The 20,336-nt window shown below is 39.6% G+C and overlaps 2 protein-coding genes across 3 annotated transcripts; both read left to right on the top strand.

The window, feature by feature from the left end:
* The first annotated feature begins 1,850 nt into the window (after positions 1 to 1,850).
* On the top strand, positions 1,851 to 5,226 carry LOC146575398 (uncharacterized). The gene is made up of 10 exons (XM_085272549.1): positions 1,851 to 1,927; positions 2,022 to 2,313; positions 2,414 to 2,550; positions 2,702 to 2,996; positions 3,109 to 3,257; positions 3,344 to 3,644; positions 3,774 to 3,919; positions 4,135 to 4,381; positions 4,878 to 5,056; positions 5,162 to 5,226. Exons 1-10 carry the CDS (start codon positions 1,882 to 1,884, stop codon positions 5,224 to 5,226), a joined length of 1,857 nt encoding a protein of 618 aa, XP_085128675.1. The 5' UTR covers positions 1,851 to 1,881.
* A 2,295-nt stretch (positions 5,227 to 7,521) lies between these two features.
* syt5a (synaptotagmin Va) lies at positions 7,522 to 18,977 on the top strand. 2 transcript variants are annotated; one of them, XM_085270099.1, is made up of 10 exons: positions 7,522 to 7,654; positions 12,340 to 12,494; positions 12,723 to 12,737; positions 13,194 to 13,375; positions 14,810 to 14,896; positions 14,974 to 15,141; positions 15,226 to 15,393; positions 15,498 to 15,615; positions 15,703 to 15,836; positions 17,535 to 18,977. In XM_085270099.1, the coding sequence occupies exons 2-10, from the start codon at positions 12,347 to 12,349 to the stop codon at positions 17,742 to 17,744; spliced, it is 1,230 nt and encodes a 409-aa protein (XP_085126225.1). In that variant the 5' UTR covers positions 7,522 to 7,654; positions 12,340 to 12,346; the 3' UTR covers positions 17,745 to 18,977. The 2 variants fall into 2 exon arrangements, with proteins under 2 accessions (XP_085126225.1, XP_085126226.1); XM_085270100.1 differs by lacking the exon at positions 12,723 to 12,737.
* Positions 18,978 to 20,336: the final 1,359 nt, after the last annotated feature.

Raw genomic sequence — 20,336 nt, forward strand, 5'->3', positions numbered from 1 at the left:
AATGCATGTAAGGTGAACTAGCAAACATCATCATAGCTACATGCGGCTGTCTTCTTGTTTGATGGCAGATACTCCCTTCACCCTGGCCAAAAAGGCTAAAATGACCAAAGAAAAAGTGGAAAACAGTTAAACATGAGAGGTTTTTGGACAAAGTTTGTGTTTTTTTTTTCATTGTTTAAGCACTGCTTCCAGCCAAGAGTGATACCATATATGCCACATAGCTGCAGAAAAGGCTAACATTGTTATCTTTTTACAAAAACAAAACAAAACAGCTGAACATGGGAGGTTTTTGGACAAAGTTTGTGTTTTTTTTTTTCATTGTTTAAGCACTGCTTCCAGCCAAGAGTGATACCATATATGCCACATAGCTGCAGAAAAGGCTAACATTGTTATCTTTTTACAAAAACAAAACAAAACAGCTGAACATGAGAGGTTTTTGGACAAAGTTTGTGTTCTCCATTCTTTATTAAGCACCGGTTCGAGCACCGTTTAAGCACCGGCACCGTTTCAAAAGTACCGATTTGGCACCGGTATCGGATAAAACCTAAACGATACCCATCCCTACTATATACCCAGATCTCTCATACTCCTCCCAGCCATGCTGTGCAGAAATACTAATTAGCCATCTTTCAGTGGTGCATCTCTAACTGGTCAAAATTCTTTTTTCTGTGGTCAGCAGTCATTCCCTAATTCCTTGAAACATAACGTGCAGTGGGATTTGGTGCTCCTGAATCCCCACATGAACATCTCTTGCAATGGGGTTGACGCAAAAGAACATACACTGGCCTGCATAAGAGTGGTATTATAACGAGCATAGCTGGGGCCGAGATGAATTCTAGCCTCTCTGAACACGACAGAGCATGCAGCAAACTGAGGAGAGTCCTATTAAAACACGTGCACTGGCCATTTCCTGGCTTGATGGTAAATATTACGAAAGCTGCTGGATGAGGCAGCTTCCAAAGCTGTGGCCCAAGAAGCTTTCGGCAAAGTGTAATGAACAGCCAAAATTATATTTGGTTGAGTGGCCTTGTCAACATTAACAAAGTGGAATCCACTCACACCACCACCTGTATTGTACTTTGATGAATTCTGAATCCTGACTAATACTCAGTCTAAAATTAGCTAAGACAGCTAGGTCAAGTAGCTCAATAGTGCTCTGACTCTTTGTCAGTGCTCTGACATGTGAGACCGTTCAAATGCAAAACATTTGCAAAACATAGAAACTTAAGGGGCTGGCAGTGTCAGGAAACTCACAGAAAGTGCAAATTAAGTTGTTTGGATGACCCAAATTTGGGTGTGTCTTCCTTCATGCAAACATTGACGAACACTCATTAAAGTTCCATATGTTCTCCTTTACCAGACTAAATCCAGTATGTTATTTGTAGTACTCTGAAGAAAACTACGGAGAAAGTAAGTCCTCTACTTGCCAGCTGGTGTATACGAGCAATTAATGTCATTTGTTCAATTTCATAATCGATTTGACATTTCAAGGAGACATGAATGGCATGGATTATATTTGGATCTTCACAGGTAAGACAAATTACCTTTTACTAAATGTATTTTCCCATATAAAGAATCAATGCCAGATATTTTATTGTTTTAATCTATCTAAAACCCACACCATGAACCACAATTATGAAGGAAAAAAGTGCACAATCACAAAATGTACTCTTCTTTTACTCATAACCTGCTTTGCTCACTTAGAGATGTTGTGGAATATTATCTTCCCTTAATTCTTTCCTCTTTGGGTGCCTATTTTGAAAAATCAAGAACCCGTTCTAATCTCATGGTCCTGGGTTTGACCAAATGTTTTGTTTTTTGTTTTGGGCTTATATTATGTTTCTTTTGGATGTAAGAAAACTAAAGCTCTTTAAATACTTTATGTTAACAGGTATTTTCTTCTTGATGGAATCTGGTGCACCAACAGGTACAACCCTACTCCAACACCCCTTCCCACCACCCTCGACTCCCAGAGTAATCTATTAATTTGACTAATTACTACAGTTTTTTTTCTTAATAAGGTCATCTCCTCCAAAACCTGGCATTGAATCAGAATGCTGTACAGTCCTCAAACAATGACAGCCTGGGTTTTGCTGACAAGGCAGTTGATGGCAACAGAGACTCGAGCTATCAAAGAGGGTCCTGCACACTTACCACCTCACAATCTGATCCCTGGTGGAGGGTAGACCTGAAGAAAGTGTACACAATCGGCGCTGTACTAATTACCAGTACAGTAGAACTAGAAAACGGGCTGGATGGTGCTGAAATTTGGATTGGAAAGTCAACAGAGATCAATGACCATGAAAGCATGAGGTGAAAACACTTGATAAAGCCCCAAATAATGAAATCATTATGTGAATAAGATTTATTCCTTCACTTTCTTTCTGTTTTTTTTGGGCTCTTGCATACACAGGTGTGCTGTGATCTCTCACTTTCCCAGTGGACAGACATTTTACTTTCCCTGCAGGTCTTTTGAAGGACAATACGTCACAGTGTTTCTCCCTGGAAGCAAGAAGATCCTAAGTCTCTGTGAGGTTGAAGTGTACTATGGTAATCACATTTCAGTCTGATGCTGATACAGACGTCTGGTATTTCATAGACTCTGAAACTCAGAAAATGTTATGAAAATTAAGTGTGACCTTTAAAATAACTGCACAGTGCACCTTCTGCAGAAACCAACTTTTCCTGGTTTTCTTTCAAGGATACCCATCACCCAATTTAGCACTTAAAGGAGAAGCTACTCAGTCATCTACGCTCTCTTTTGCTGCTGCATCCAAAGCCATCGACGGTAGACGGAACTCGTTCTATACCAATGGGTTCTGCAGCCACACTGCTGAAGACGAGACCGACCCCTGGTGGCGGGTAGACCTGCAGCACAGCTTTACAATCACTACTGTAAAAGTCACCAACAGAGGAGATTGCTGTGCTGAAAGACTGGATGGAGCTGAGATCCGAATAGGGAACTCACTGGAGAACAATGGAAACAATAATCCCAAGTAATGATGAGAATTCAATTTTCATTATGAAATGAAATTAAGAGATACATGCTATCCAACTTTGGGAAAATCCATATTAACAGAATATTGTCTGCATATATTCGTCTGTCAGGTGTGCTTCCATCTCCCACATAAAAGCGGGTAAAACCTACACATACCAGTGTGACGGAGGCAGCATGGAGGGTCGCTTTGTGAACCTGTTTCTTCCTGGACAGAAGAAAACTCTCACCCTGTGTGAAGTGGAGGTGTATGCTGCCCGAGGTAGAGCTTTTAGTGAGTGAATCTGATCTACTGAAACACACCTGCCTGATAATGACTCATGTCTGTTTGTTCTTTTCGATACTCAGTGGAACCGCTTCCAAATGTGGCCTTAAACAAAGAAACAGTACAGTCATCGACTTGGTCTGGGACAGAATATTGGGCCTCAAAAGCTGTCGATGGATGCAGAAATGGACAACTGCCACAAGGATGCTGTACCCACACTTCACCAACAGAGGACTCGCCCTGGTGGCACATAGACTTGTTGGGTCTCCATAAGGTCACTGCTGTCACCATCATCAACAGAGTCGGGAGTACAGCTTACAGGCTTATTGGGGCGCAGATCTTGATTGGGAACTCACTGGATCAAAATGGAATTAAAAACTCCATGTAGGACACGATTTCTCCATAAATATTTATGATTTTATTTTTCTCATTTAAACAACAGCACATTATTGTTTAGCCAAAACATTTTCTTTTGTAGATAAAATAAGTTTGATGTTTGTTTAAATCTATCAGGTGTGGCACTATCAATTCATTAGGGAGTTCCCCAACACACACATTCCAGTGTAATGAAATGGAAGGTCGCTACATCACTGTGTTCTTACCAGGACCTCAGAAAATACTGACGATGTGTGAAGTGGAGGTGTTTGCTTCTCTCTCTGGTATGGCCGTGGTGTGTTTGTTTCTAGCACCATATGTTGTGGTTGCATGTGCTTGTTGTTGCTTTCTATATTGTCTCTATATTGCTTTCCACCTCTCAGTATTCATGTTTTAATTTGGAGCTGAAAGCAACCTTACAATTCAGCCTGTTAAAACAAAATGAAAACAACCAAACATGGTTGGAACAAACGCAACCTGTCAAGATTTTTCTTCTCAGTCCCCAAAGCTGTCACTCCTCCACCAACTCCTCCACCATCTCCTCCCACTGTGAGCGTGCTGCTGGGCGAGAGGAATGTGATGGTTGTGGGAAAGAGGCTTTGCTGGTCTGATGCTCTGATGTACTGTAGACATTATCACTGGGACCTGCTCAGCCTTCACAGCCAACAGGAGCAAGACGAGTTGGAGCAGCTGCTGGGCAGCCTTCCCTTCACCCTCACAGACTACATCTGGCTGGGACTGCGCAGGTACTGTGCTTATCATGTAAATGCTCTTAACACCTCAATGAATGAACAGGACATAATATGAATGAGATGTTGTTCATGTCCAGTTGCAATACAATGTAAAAAGAAATCTATCCAATGATTAGAAATGTGAAATGACCACAAAGAGACAGAAGAAGAAGTAACCACATCAAATAAAAATATCACCACAAAGCAATGCAAACAATGTACACAATGACTCAAACTGACTAGGAAAGGTTTAAAAGAAGATAGAGAACACACAAAGTTACCAACAGAGCACCACTTATCTAACCGAGGGTCACAGGAGTGCAGTTAGTTCATAATAACCCTGAACTTGGTAGGAGGAAGAAAATGGATGAATGGTTGGTTTTAGGTTTTTGGCCCCATTTAACATCATAAAGATAAATCTGCATCATATAATTGTGGAAAAAAAGAGAAAAAGCTTTTAAACATCCACAGGTAACATAAACAGCAGCATTTTGTTCACTCTGTCCAACAGGTCACTAAGAGGAAATGACTGGTTCTGGATGTCTGGACATTCCATGAATTTCTTCCATTGGCCACAAAATTGGGTCCCTCGCTATTATTCGAACACCTGTGGCGGCATGGGCAGCACAGAGGACTTCCAGTGGAAGGACATCCACTGTGGGAAACAACTCAACTTCATTTGCCAATTAGGTTGGGCTTATACCACTGTAATGCATTCTGCGATTTGTTGTACACTTGTGATTCCTCACAGTATCGTGTTTCTGGGGATTAATTACTCTACTCTCTGTTCATTAGGTGCTGGGGACGACATGCAAAGAGTGTATTTCTACAGCACCAAGAAAGACAGAACCCTAGAGTAAAGGCCAACAACATATTGCAAATGCAAATTGCAATGTGTATAAGGGGGGCTCATCTCACCTTATAGGAGGCAACCTTTCTGCAAACAGCTGCAGTCGGACTTGGACTGACTGCAGTCACTCTGAGAGAGATTAGTGAAGGTTTCAAATAATTGCTGTCCAATTTATAAATGCAGACTAACTGCTACAACGATTCCATCAGTTTGAATGAGGCTTTATCAGTGAGCACAACTCAACTTCAGGTTATATTCCTTTGTTACTAGGTTACTGAGTGCAAATGTAAAAGTTAACTATGAATTTCTGTTAAATGGGTTTTTCTCTCTATATAGACAGATCGGTGATTTACAATTTATTACTGTTAGTTGCCGTATTATCAGAAACATATTGCATGTAATTACCAGCTTGACCCCATTCATCTCCTCCTAGATGAGTCGACCAATCATGATGAAACTTTGCACAGACATTGTCTAGGGCTCTGTAAGTGCCAACATCTAATTGCTATATACAAATGTTTTACCCACAATTGTATATATTTGATAGATTAGAGTGTTTGTTGCAATATAATGTAGGGCTGAACGATTATGGAAAATAATCTAATTGCTATTTTTTGCCCCAATATTGCGATTGCGATGCGATATGCGATTATTTTTTTAAGGTCTTTGTCTTCTGTATTATTAAACAAAGACAAGCAATACATCATATAGTATGGCCAATACTATATTACATTAATTTTAAACTGTTCTTTCCTGGAAGACAGACCTCTGTTATGATGACATGAGGTGATGCATGAATTGATGACTGACATTTTTATTTAACTTCTTCAATCACAACAGTATATTTGAACATACACAATAGTTTATTTTTAGCTTACAAACATCTGAGCATAAAGTGCTGACAAGGAACCCTGGTGTAAACATTAAAATGAAAGTCAGTACAATGTGCAGATTGCAGAAATATACATAAACAAAATCAGTGGCTTTACCACACTCAGTTTTTCGACATCTGTGAACTACTAGACAGTCATTCAATTAAAAAATAATATTAAATAAATAAAACTAATAAATAAAAAATACACACATCTTACTGATCTCTGCAGTCAGTAACATTACACATAAAGTGCAAACATAATAGCAATTGTATAAACACACACACAAACACGCCTTTAAAATTTAAAGGCGTGAAATTGGACGGTCTAGTTCTGATTAGCGTCACCGCTGTCTCGGTGGAGTTTAATAAACTCGGCCGTCTGCTTCTTGCTATCTAAAATATAACCAGACACTGGTGTAAATTCTCGACTGTCTCATACTTCTGTTTAATAAGTTTTCTGTTTGACGTTTAGTCAGCTGTGTGAAAACCAAGGAGGAACCCACCCGGGGGATTAATAAAGTTTTATTTTATCTAATCTAATAACTTTAATCTCAGCCAAACCGATTTACTCACGAACAAACAAAACACTGAAAAAAGCCCAACAATAACATTTTTAGGTTGTCTAAGTGACTTATATATTACGTTTAACCCGAGCAGCGAAACTCCGCGGTGATCTGAAAATGATGTGCCGGGAGTTGTGCCGTTCTCGGCCGCATCAGTAACCCTCGAGCTCCCGGCTAGCTGTCGAGCTGGTGGGTAGCAGACGCCTCTGAAAACGTCGAAGCACTTTTGCAAATATGGGATATCTTGATAAACCGAGCAGATATTTGATGTTTACACAACTACTTTCTCGCCTGAAAATATGTTAAAAGTTTATTTTGTGACCCAGAAAGATTAGTATGAGTAATTTTAAAACTTAGTAGCGGCCGCCATTGCTGGAAACTGGAGTTTGGCTGGGCCGCGCTATGAATTCTGGGATATGGTAGTAATTTGGACAGCCTTCGGCGCGTCGCTGTGACGTAATCGGTCTACAAATGCGGCCTCAGGAGGATGCAGCCCATGAATTTGGACATGTCCAGAGTATAATCGCAGCCTTTGCGGTTAGAAAATTGCACTTGATCATGTCGCGATATTATCGCAAATGCGATATATCGTTCAGCCCTAATATAATGTATCATAGCATCATCACTATAGTGATTGTATGTTTGTATGTTTCCTCTCTGCTAGTTTAAAAAATAAAGTGTCACTGTGTTAATGAACCTTTATGAACCATTTGATTTTAATTTGATTACAAAAGTAGCTTTAAAGGTGTTTCTGTATTATATGAATGATCTTAGCAATGAAATGCAGATCACCGCTGAAAAAACACAGAACTAAACTAGGTGATTAGTTAGTAGCTGGCAGTGAGGGATACTGCAAGGATTAGTGCAGAGGGGGTGAGAGAGAGAGACAGTCGTGCACACCAGCTTCTCTTTAATCAGTGGTGGAGGATTTATGGTGGAGAACATTTGGATGCAGAAAGTAATAACAGAAAAAGACACAAGACGGACTGAGGTTACATCATGTGAGTTATGCTTTTCCTCTTTTATTTTCACTGTATCATGTTTTACTTTAGGTATATAATGCATATAAAATATACATTTAATCAAACTGTTGACATTAATATTGTCTATACCGTAGATATAAAGTATCAAGCTTTGTATCTATTAGTGTCTTATTTCAGGTCTTATTTACAGTTAATACCTCCCTGCTTTTGTACACGTCTGTGTATTTATAAGCATATTACAGTCATGCTGTAAATTTCTTAAGATATAACCATGTAGACATTAATTTGCACCCTTCAGTTATTGAGTATCGATTGTTTTTGAGCAGTGAGAAAGTTCCCTCTTGGAAAATACATTTGATGATACATAGTGTAGGATTCCTAAGGTGGCAAAGATTAGTTTAAGTGGATTATAGGAATCTACCTCTATTTCTAGTGTCTGTGATCACGTGAAGTCACCTGCTGTATTCGCCTGTAACATCTCTGTTTGTTATGGAGGTTAAAGGTTTGCTTCTTTCCTGTCAGGGCTACTGTAAGTGCAGATGACTTTTTCCAGTAACTTTGTTTTGATAAGCTAATCTATTCCACAAAAAGGATCTGTTTTGTCATGGTTGGCAGCTATGGGCTGCTGTATTAGAGGTGAACCTTGATTTTTTTGTTGGTTCATTTTCCATCTACTAACAGGAAGAAGTGGGGTTTAGACATCAATAAGTCTATTTGATTAATCAATCCAAGTATTTGGTGGAGGCATGTTGGATGATCTGATGGCTCACTGAAGCTTGTATACGTCAGCTCTGTAAACTCTGAGGTGCAACATTTCAAAAATAGCTTTTGAGATGTTTCCTTGTAAATAAAATGATGAACCAGCCAGCAGGCAATAAATGCCATCCACAGAGCTGCTGTTAAAAACAGCAGTAGAGCCCCAGCTGTGAGTCACCTTGTGCTCCTTTATGAAAGACAATGTATTGGCAAGGAATATCCACAATCTGTAGTTCCTCCAACAGTGCCGATCACCAGAGTATCCAGCGCATTTCCAGATCGATGAGGTGAAACGATGATGTTCTGAAGACAAACTACAGAAAAGTGCATCTTTGATGTTTTACAAAGTGCATTTTTATCCTTTTGGGGGTTTTTGTATCCAAGACGTGATCATATGAACAACCCAGATACAAAATATTACCTCATTATCAAGGTGAGATGGAGATGGGTAGCAAAGGGGCTTGCAGATACAGAGCAACTTTAAGAAGACTAATGCAGCTTAAACTGCAAATCCTATATGAAAGGTTGATGTGCTGAATGGTATGCATGATTTACTCTTTAACCATAACACAAATCTGATTATTACATCATAGCTAATAACCTGTATACGCTGAACACCTTTCTAAGCTGTCTTCCTCTTGGCAGCACTTTCACAAAGTGCAGATTTTACAGTAATGTGCAAACATTTTTGAGTTTTGAGTTTTTAATCATAGGAACAAGTTAGTGCATAAAATGAAAAACAAAGTGCTGATTCACATGTCTGCTGCATTTTGTGTCAGCTGGAATTGTCTCCTTTCCAGTTTATTCTATGCTAAAACAAGCACTCTTGCTATGAATACCATTTATACAGTGTCAGTCACAATAGGGTCCTTTTACTCAGTTACACAACACTGCAATTAAAGAACATGAGAATGTGAGGCTGATGCAGAATATTAACACACTTTACTGGCTATTGTCATGTTTGACAAACTCTGAGATTCAGGTTTCTTTGTTTGTAACACGAGTTTTCTTAACAAAACAGGAAAAAGAAACCGTTGCTACTATTGTGTGTGGGGCATCCTTTCTCTTCAAGAGTTGGTTCACATTAATAATCTTTCAACTGAATTTCAGTCTTCTGACGTGTGATTTGGGTGGACTGTGTTTCTCCAAGCTTTAAATTCTGGACAGACACACACATTACTGACCAGGATTCTGACTTTGGGTGGAGCCCAGCTTAAAGCTGCTGTGACCCAGAAAACATGTGCAATTATCATCCAAAGGTTTTGGGGTGTTCTAAATCCCTCCAAACAGGTGGTTATTTAACACACCTTCCTGTGGCATAAACAGTAATATGATACATAGTATGATGCTTGCTATTATCCAGGATCCTCACTATACCATCTGAGGCTTATACCTACTGAGACATTTATTTGATTTAAACTAATATGTTATACGCTGATGATCCCATCCTGTAAAAACATAAAATGAAGCATTCATTTATTTGCAATTGAAATAATTTAATTGTATTTTACTTTGACTCACATGTTTTTTATATTTTTGTGTGTAAATATGTTTTAACCTCTTTTTGATGCAGTTTAGTGTTAACAGCAATGTGCGGTGTGCAAATCCATTCAAAATACACATACAGTGAATTATTCTATGTATCTATCTGCATGCACAAACACAGACACACAAACATGCTTCGGTCTCCCTCTCTAATCCTCTGCTTATACAATCAGGGGGCTGTAAGGGTCATTGTAACAAAGCTTGCCAGCTGAACCAGATCTCATTATTGAAATATGTTGCCTATGAGCCTCTCCGTGTGCAGTAGTGCATATCAGCAGGGAGACATGTATCTAAATCAGGACTAATCACAGACAGATGGAGACAACAGAGGGAGGAGGAGTGAAGGAGAAGTGGTGACAGTGTGGGCGGAGAAAGGGGAGGAACCCCGGAGAGGCAAACTGTCCTTAATTTGGTTAAGCCTGAGATTTTTGGATTACCTTTGGCAATTAATCTTGTTACAGTGCTGTGCAGCGACAGAGGGACGTAACTAACCTTGTGGTCTGCTATGATGTAGCTTATTTATCTGCTCAGCTACATAGGTAGGATGAGTAATATGTATTTGTATTAGGTTGTTACATTGTAGAAAATGAAACAATGTAGCCACTTTCAAATGGACTAGAAGTGTGTTAGTGTAAACCAAGAATCAGAAACGGGACGTGTTACTAACTGACAAACAGAGATGTTCACAAAATAACAGCTTGTTATCCAAACGCTCCAAAAAAGTATGCCTTTAACATCAGGTTGTATTAAGTGAATTTTTGGATTTGAGAAAACCTGGAAAAAATGTCTTTGAGAAAATAAATCAGACCTTACTCATTCAGACCTAGTCCTGTTAGCTGTTAATGTCTGGCTGCTAGGGAAAAAAGTGTAGTCTCCAACTGGTAGGTAACTGGTTCTGGAGTTTCCTGGTTAAAAACCTTCATTTGATTGATTTGGTCGCTAACAAATTGCTGTGGTCACTGCCAGTTTGCACAGTGGGTTCCCTTAACTTTGATGTAAACATGCGCAAACTGTGACAAGTGCAAAACAAACCAGAAACATCAACTGTTTGCCTTCAAAGGAAAAGTTGCATGATTTGAAATGTCTTGGGTGAAGCAGGAAGGCACAACTTTTACCTTTTTAAGTTTCACTACAAATTGTAGGGGCCACAAAGGGGCTACTTAAAAAAATCTCTAAATAATGAAATTAAATATCAATCAAAAATTGGCTCCTTAAACTGTTGCATAGGTAGTCTAGAATATGCTGATTGTTCTATTAATCTTGTACATGTGGAACTCTAAAAGCACCTGATTTTACTGGGTAATTCAGTTTCCTACTATATTATTATACATTCAGAAAACGTACAGATACATTTACTTGTTATCTAGTTTGAACACAATGTATGAAATATGTGAATACCTTATCAAATATAACACAGATTAAACTACACAACAGCAGTCTATGTAAAAGGGATGAAGTTACAGTGACACTTACACACAAATGAGTTTGAATATTTCACTTACCTGATAAAACACAATGCTTTAGACTAAGCACACACTTTGAGCATGAGAATGAGGCGATGGAGAGAGGATTAAAGGGATTACAGTCAGGTCAAAGGTCAAAAAGGACAGAATGAAATGAGGGCACATTTAAATCAGAGTGAAACAGTGAGAAGAGCTATTACTTTACTGCACTTTGTAGTAATTCTGTTGCATCGTGTAGGTAAAATTAAAAAATCCAATTAATCTAAAGACTAAAATTAGTGGAGGTTTTAACCTCCCCACAATCAATTTGTAATATTGTTCCCAAAAGCTGCCCACCATTGCTGGACATGTGTGGCTGCCTGATCACAACCATTTTATCAACCATATAAATACAAATGAACTGCTGTGCACCCGGCGAGAGGCGGGGTGCACCCTGCACAGGCCACCAATCTGTTGCAGGGAAACTCTAATTTAACTTTTAACAATGAATTTAATTTATTTGATTCATTTCATATCAATTTAATTTTCATATGCTTTTATATTTTTATATGTGAATGCTGATCCACAGCAAATGCCAGCTGAAAGCACATTATAAGGCTTTACAAAGTAAAAAGGAAAACGACAACCAGAGAGCAAGCGCTTGATGACAGTGGAAAGGAAAAACTCCCGCAGAACCAGATTCAGGGAGGGGCATGAGGGGAAGGAGAAAAATGAAAGCATGCATAGACAAATGCCCTTTAATGACAAGCAGCAGTGGTGTATCAACACACAAAGAGAAGGACTGACTGTGACTGAACATGCATCTCTTCTGGTTTTCTGTCTCCTAAATCTGCCGATTTGCAATCCTATCGTCACGCTGCTGTCTCCGTCAAGTCTTCTTTACGATCAGCTTGGATCCTGTTATTTATTGTTTGTCTGCTTTCCTTTTTTTTTTTACAGAGCAACAATGCGACTGGTCAACATGGCTGGAGTGCGGCTCCGCCGGGCAGCTGAGGAGGAGGAGAAGGAGCGGCCACCCCCTCCACCACCCGTCTCCCACCACCAGTTTAACAGCATGAAGAACAAGTTCTTTAATGAGCTCACACATCTGCCAAGTGAGCACACGGCTATCTAAACATAACGTTACAGTTTAAGCTGAAAAGAAAAAAATCACAAACTTTCATATTGTAAACTTAAGGAAAATGTTAGATGAAATTGTGCATCAGAAAGCAGATCAGGGTATCTATCTCAGTCTCTTTCATCTCATCATCCTGTCATTCATTTTTCCCATTCTGTCTTCTCTCGTTTCTTCGCCGTGTGACCTTTCTGTCCTGCTCTCCAAGATCATAAACTCAAGAGTAAGTTCATCTCACATCTCATGCTGCTGTGTTTGTCGCACAGAGTCACGTTCTTAAGGTTATTCCAACTCATCCTGGGCGGAACAGCAGACACATGAAAAAAGGCAACTGATAAAATGTTGACCCTAAAAGCAAGTATTTTATAGAGTCAGTCTTTAAGTTTATTTACTCATCTACAGTATAGCTAGCTACCGTTTCTTAGAAACAGCAGTGCTTTGAGATAAATGCTCACAGTAAGAGTGCTAATAATTTGATTTAAACCAGTCAGAGGGCTGAGGGCCACTAAACCTGTTGGAAGCCCAAGAAGCCATGATATTGTGAGCTGATTATGTTGGATGACACATTAACATTAACACTTTAAACGCGTTTGACTTTCTGACCTGTGCAGTGTGATCACTCTTTTCTTTTTATGCAGCACTAATCTACATTTCCCCTTCCTCTCACTCCTTTCTCCAGTGCCCATGTGGGCTGTGGGTGCCATTGTGGTTGTGGTCCTTGCTCTTGTCGGCTGCCTGGGATTCTGCATCTACAAGAAGTGCTTCAACAAGGGCAAAAAGCCCAAGAAGGCCCGCGAGAGGAAGGGAGGACGAGGACGCAGGAAGAAGGACAAGGAGGGAGAGGAGGGAGAGGAGAAAAAGGTGAGAAAAGAGGAATTTCTTTTCTTCAAAAAGAAGAAAACCTGCACTACTTGGTAACTCTGCTTAGTTTGGTCTAAAATTCCCTTACTGTGGGTTGTGCAGTAGAGGGGCAACATTGAGACAACCCCCAAAACAGGAATGTTTTTACACGTGGAGGATTTTTACCCCTTATCTTTTATTAGTTTTGCATTTGGCTACAGTCAGTGTTACCGCTGGTAGCATGAGGCTACATATAATATATAACCCCTCCAGGATGCCACATTAATATATTCCACTGTCAGCGAGTTTGCTGTCTCTCAAGGGCATGGAGGAGATTCCAGGACACAAACAGATATTCTAGGAGAGCTGGATCAGACTCTAGAGGATCTTTTATTCAGCAGGACCAGAATCTGCTTCTTTGTGCGAGAAGAACGGGATGAAGACTTCCTGAGCTACGATATGACATCCAGCTGGAAGCTGGTGTGAATGTGTGTGACCAAACACTCAAAAACAGATTTCATGAGGGTAGCCTCAGGGCCTCTAGTGGGCCCTCTGCTTATTGTCTGGCACTGTGAACCTGGTTTCTATTTGCAATAGAAGACCAGAACTGGCAGGTCCACCACGGACGTCTATGCCCCACAGATGGTCTGCAGAAGCTGTGGAGAGCATTGTGATGCCTGTAACATTATTCAGCATGACGAATTTGGTGGTGGGTCAGTGATTGTCTGAGGAAGCGTATCAATGGAGGGACACAGATCTCTACAGGCTATGCAACATTCACCCTAACTGCCACATATTATCACACATTTGCAGAGCTTTTTATGCTAAGCAGCTATTAGGAACAGAAAGAAAGGGAAGCCTAAGGCCCAAGGCTAGCCTAATTTATCCTAAATGGTAGCAGAATGTAGATTTTCTTTTTTCTTTTTTTTTTACAATTTTGTGGCTAAGCTATCAGCTGCTGGCTGCAGTATCAAATTTAAAATTAGGAAATGAGGGTGTTATTAGGTATAATTATTATTATTGGGATGTGAATCAAGAAAGATCCATGGCTGCATACATCCTCCACCCTCTGCGTGTCAACAGATGGAGTTAGCTGCAGCTCTGGGTTTTCTATCTGATTGTAATCACTGATTAACTGTTCACAGCTGTTTGGCCTTTATCCAGGTTGAGACTAGTGATGGCTGAAATCACTGCTTAAACTGCACACAACAGCCACAGTGCACTAGGGTAAACACAAAAGGAGTCAGAACTGCCAGTACTTTGCTTTTGGGCACTGGAGAATATAGATTATTTCATCAAAGGGTTATATTTTCACACAGACTCCAAACCAGAGTATTATATTTAAATATTTACATTTAAGCCTTCCTTGTTCATTTTCTTTTCCATATTTTAGACATTTTGCAGAATCATGGTGTGGCATGGTGTGTTAACTTCTATCCAATTTGTGTCTTCCAGGAAGGAGAGGAAGGGAAGGAGGAGGAGGAGAAAGAGTCCTTTGGCAAACTTGAGTACACACTGGATTATAACTTCACTGATAATCAGGTACACACACATTTAACCCAATAAAAGAAGGATTTTATGACCTTCATCTAACATCTGTTTCCTCCCTCCTCTTGCAGCTGATAGTTGGCATCCTCCAGGCTCAGGATCTCCCAGCCATGGACATGGGCGGCACCTCAGACCCCTACGTCAAAGTCTACATGTTGCCAGACAAGAAAAAGAAATTTGAAACCAAAGTCCAGCGCAAGAACCTCTGCCCTGTGTTTAATGAGACCTTCACCTTTAAGGTTTGAATCACACTGATGATATTATATTTTAAATCGCTGAGCACCACCTCATCACTCAACATTGTTAATAATTTTCTTCTTCAGATACCCTACAGTGAACTGGGCGGTCAGACTTTGGTGCTGCAAGTTTTTGACTTTGACCGTTTTGGTAAACATGATGTCATCGGTGAAATCAAGATCCCCATGAACTCCATAGACCTCGGCCAGCCAATACATGAATGGCGGGATCTGGTTGGAGGAGAAAAAGAGGAGGTAAAGGTGTTTTTCCATCTCCTGGAAACATGATAAATCTAATGGTACATACCGGTTTTGGGCAAGATAACCAAATCCCTGTGTTTATTTTTTGTTCCTGACAGCAAGAGAAACTCGGTGATATCTGTATTTCCCTTCGTTATGTCCCCACTGCCGGAAAGTTAACGGTTAACATTATGGAAGCCAAGAATCTAAAGAAGATGGATGTTGGAGGACTGTCAGGTGAACACACATACTCGTACTTGAGCTTGTTAAAGACTCTGGAGAGCTCTGCTAACTGATTATCCTGATGTCATGTCTCTCTCTCAGATCCCTTCGTTAAGGTAGTTCTTCAACACAACGGCAAACGAATCAAAAAGAAGAAGACGTCAGTCAAGCAAAACACACTGAATCCTTACTTCAATGAGAGCTTCAGCTTCGAGATCCCGTTCTCCCAGATCCAGGTTTGTATGCATCACAGTTTGACCCCGTCATATTTAGACCAGAGAGTTGCATCAATGGACAGGGCTTAAATTGTGCAACGTTTTTTCCTGTGGTTGCATTCAGCTTGTGCACTATTTTATTTTAGGAGGCCTGAAACAGAGGCTGTTAGAAATACTGCTGTGCCAGGTTTAGGCTGAAAATTCCAGCACTGTGTTTGAATGAGAAGAAACACAAACATCTGGAAAACGTGCCCCCATGTTTGCCTCTCGATTGGCTCTTGAAACTCAAAAGAATAAAGGCAACATTTTTACCTAGCTCGTATAGATTTTGTGATTTCATCAATCAATCAAAATTTATTTATATAGCACATTTTTAAGACCGAAGTACACCAAAGTGCTTTCCAGTAAAATCGCAGTACAAATAAAATCACACTAAAATATAAATTACAAATATATAAAATATAAGATAATTACATAATCTAAATACAGAGCCAGATGTAAATTACCCTAATTCGCCTTAAACGCCAGATCAAACAAATACGTTTTTAAACGTGATTTAAAAGACTGAATGGAATCTGACGCGCGAATATGAAGAGGGAGAGTATTCCATAGCCTGGGTGCAGCAACGGCAAAGGCACGGCCTCCTCTGGTCTTCAGCCGAGACCTAGGTTGCACCAAGAGCAGTTGGCCCGATGATCTTAGTGCTCTCTGAGGGCTGTACAGACAGAGGAGATCAGCTAAGTAGTCAGGTGCCATATTGTTTAAAATTTTATAAGTAAACAATAGAATTTTAAAATCAAATTTCATCTTGTGCTTCTTGCAGAGATTTTCCTTTAGTCTTGCCCCAACTTCCTCTAATGATACTCATGCCACAGTTTTAATATGTTGTATAATTTGCAAAGTTCACATATGCCCGGTATGTTATATAGTTTTACAGCAGACTGAGCAGAGAAAACACTGAAATAATATAGGTTTAAATTTCAAATGAATCCGTTTGATTTAGCCTTCTCAGAAGACCAGTCACTACATGTATCAACCCTTTAAAGCTGGAACCATGTAATAATTTAAATATAAAAAAATAGTGTTTATCAAACCGTCTGAGAATTAAAAAGAAAAAAAGTTAAATTACAAATATTATTTCATATAGTTTTAATTTGTATCATAATTGCAACATGGAGCATTTTTGCAATTTGTTGCTTAAAAAGTATTTTTTTTGGGGGGGGGGCAGGACGTCTCACTGATGATGATTATGCTTACACTAGGTGTTAAGAGGTTAAATTATAAATGTGAAAGTACTACCAAAGTATTCCAGAGGGACGCGACAAGACAATGATCCAAATCTACAACAGGATGGCTGAAAAGAAAAAGAATGAAGGTGTTGCAATGACCAGTCAGTATCAACCTGATCGACATGCTGTGGCAGGACTTTAAGAGAGGTGTACACAAACAAAAGCCCTCAAGCTTCAGTGACTTGAAGCAAGATTGTTGAAGAGTGGGTTAAAAATTAAGTAATTATTGCTAAAGGTGAGTCTACAAGCCACTGAATCATGGATCGTACCTAGTGAGTCCTGTTAAAACTTTCTTTTTCATAGGTCTGCATTACCCAGTAGCTAAACCTGACCAACCATCATAACCTGAGTTTACTCAAAAGCTTTACAATAACATCACTCAACTTGGAATAAAGGTGCACACCTGACCCTCATCTGTCTCCTCACACAGAAACTTCAGGTGCTGATCACCGTATATGACTATGACAAGCTGGGCAGCAACGATGCCATCGGCAAGTGCTGGATTGGCTACGGCGCGTCAGGCGTCGGGCTGCGCCACTGGTCAGACATGCTGGCCAATCCTAGGCGTCCTGTGGCCCAGTGGCATACGCTGCTGCCCGAGGAGGAGGTGGATGCTGCTCTGAAGGCCCCCATCCGCTAAAGACGCTCACATAGTAACTTACACATGTGTCCAGCATCGTGTGCATAGCAGGGTGTTTGTTTCAATAATAAACCAAACGCCTGTAGAGTTTTATAACTTGATGCATTTTTAACCATATTTCAGTTTTAAACGTAATTCCTTTTGTAACATAACTTCGGGATGTCATTGTATGACTGCGTGTTATACTGAGTGCATCCTATAGAGATGCTTACAAACATATTAACATATTAACTGCACACTTCCTCTGAATGGCTCACAAAGTATAAATTAAAGAGCCACAACACAGTTTAACTTTTTGCTTCCATAAAGCTGGAGGACTAACAAAACTGCATCATCTAAGATTTTAACTGAGCTTCAAGGCAAAACTCTCCTACTCTTTGTTATCTATTGACCGTTTTATCATTAAGCTTTATGCTGACTTATGTAGTCAAATCCTGTCTTCAGGTTAATTCTGATTGTCTTCTTTAGTATTAGTATAATTATGCAGCAGTTAACGTTGCTTTTCTGGTACTCTGCCTGGTTAATAGAGTTCTCCAAAATACTACTACATTTCCTAGAAACCCTGCTTCTCCTGCTTTTCGATTGATTTTTATGACCAGCAACAGCCCAGTCTTATACTACATTAGCATGGCCACTAGCAGGTTTAAGTGCAAGGATGCTAATCTGTTAGCAGATTTCCTGCCTCAAAGTTCTGTTTAATGAAGTTTTATACAACAACATTGGGTCTAATGACTGAGGTTGAAGCGCTGAACATTATAGAATTTAGGAGAAATGTGAAATATTGCTGTTAACATTTAGTAGTTAAAAATGTTAAAAATGTGGTTTTGTTAGTTTCTTACAGTACAAATAGACCAAATAGCAAAAACTAGCCTACCGAGCCTGTGGCTGTCAGTTCTCGTTGTTGTATCGTCCCAGAGGAGCAAAACGGAAAAACCAGAGGAGCTCTGAGCTCATGTGTGAATCTTCTTCTCAAATTTCTATTCCTTATTTTGTCCCATGAATTTATCTTCATGGCTTCTGTTTTCAACACAACGTAAAACTTTTCAATGAAAGTGATGAAATTTGTTGTATCTAGTGTTCCATGTTTTACTTCTTATTTATCTTTCTCTTTGTGGTTCCTTCTCTGTTTGTGTGTATAAACTGTATAAAGAACTGTATAAAGAAAGATGTTTTCATTTTCATTGCATATAATGTGACTGTAAATAAATAGCTGAATAAATGTTTCCAAACAATGACAAATGTATTTATTTATTATGTGTCAGATTGGAAAATGTAACATATAATACTGCACATTAGAGGTTTTACTGAACTTAAAATTACCAGCACTGAAAGTGGAGTCTATTTCTCTGCCCAATCTGTGTGTGTGTGTGTGTGTGTGTGTGTGTGTGTGTGTGTGTGTGTGTGTGTGTGTGTGTGTGTGTGTGTGTGTGTGTGTGTGTGTGTGTGTGTGTGTTTTGATTCAATGAGGCGAGTGAAAGACTGGATTAACACTGTGTCCTTTTTAGTCCTTGCCTCACACAATGAGCCAAACATGTGAGGGAGGCGTTAGAGAGAGGCACAGGGTGTCACAGGAAAGGAAAATGCACCCTCCATCGCCCATACAAGACAACCCTTCACACCAAGGAGTATTAACCTGACACATTTTATTGTAAACCATTTCTTAGTCTTTTTTTATTTATTTATTTATTTTACATCGCCCATAATCAGTGTGTTAACTCATTTTGAAAATCAGTGGATGTGCTGGTACTGATGCAGGGACATTAACTGAATGTGTAAGTTTAATTAAATTCAGACCAACACTGTTTGGACATTTACCAATTCTAGTTAACTGCAGACGGACAGATGGATGTCTCAACATGCCATAAACTTGCAGGTCCTTCGGCCAGATGAGCAGGAAAAACAACAAAAAACATTTTGAGGTTTTGAGGAAGAATCCAAAAGAAAATTTGTGTTTGTTTGAATTTGAAAAAGTATTCATTAAACTTCTTTTTCTTTTACCCTTAACAGACAGTAAAATGATAATGAGAAAAGTTACAATATTTAGGATCAGTTTTTAAATGTGGATGCTTATTACAAAGTTGGATCTGATGTGTGTAAAAACTGTTACATTCTAATGTTAATAGAGCAGGTGGGGTCATATCCTGCTGCACATACTGCTTGGTTTGGTTTACATGTGTTAGGTTTACTGTTCAGTGGGTTTAGGGACCAAATCTATATGGTTAGGTTTACAAAAAAATGAAGTTTGGGTTTATTCTCGCGGAATTAGAGATAAGAGTACTGCATGCGTCACAGCAGTGGTCCCCAACCCGGCCCGGTCGTTTGGTACCGGGCAGCGAGAGTTGAGGCTCGGGTGTGAAATTAATGGTTTTTCAATTCAATTCAATTTTGTCTATATAGCGCCAAATCACAACAACAGTTGCCTCAAGGTGCTTCATATTGTACAGCAGATCGTACAATAATAGATACAGAGAAAAACCCAACAATCATATGACCCCCTATGAGCAAGCACTTTGGCAACAGTGGGAAGGAAAAACTCCCTTTTAACAGGAAGAAACCTCCGGCAGAACCAGGCTCAGGGAGGGGCGGGGCCAT

Source organism: Mchenga conophoros, linkage group LG4, assembly GCF_057382185.1.
Source record: "Mchenga conophoros isolate Kocher_MC1m ecotype Shallow Benthic linkage group LG4, M_conophoros_male_GT1.1, whole genome shotgun sequence".
Taxonomy (NCBI): domain Eukaryota; kingdom Metazoa; phylum Chordata; class Actinopteri; order Cichliformes; family Cichlidae; genus Mchenga; species Mchenga conophoros.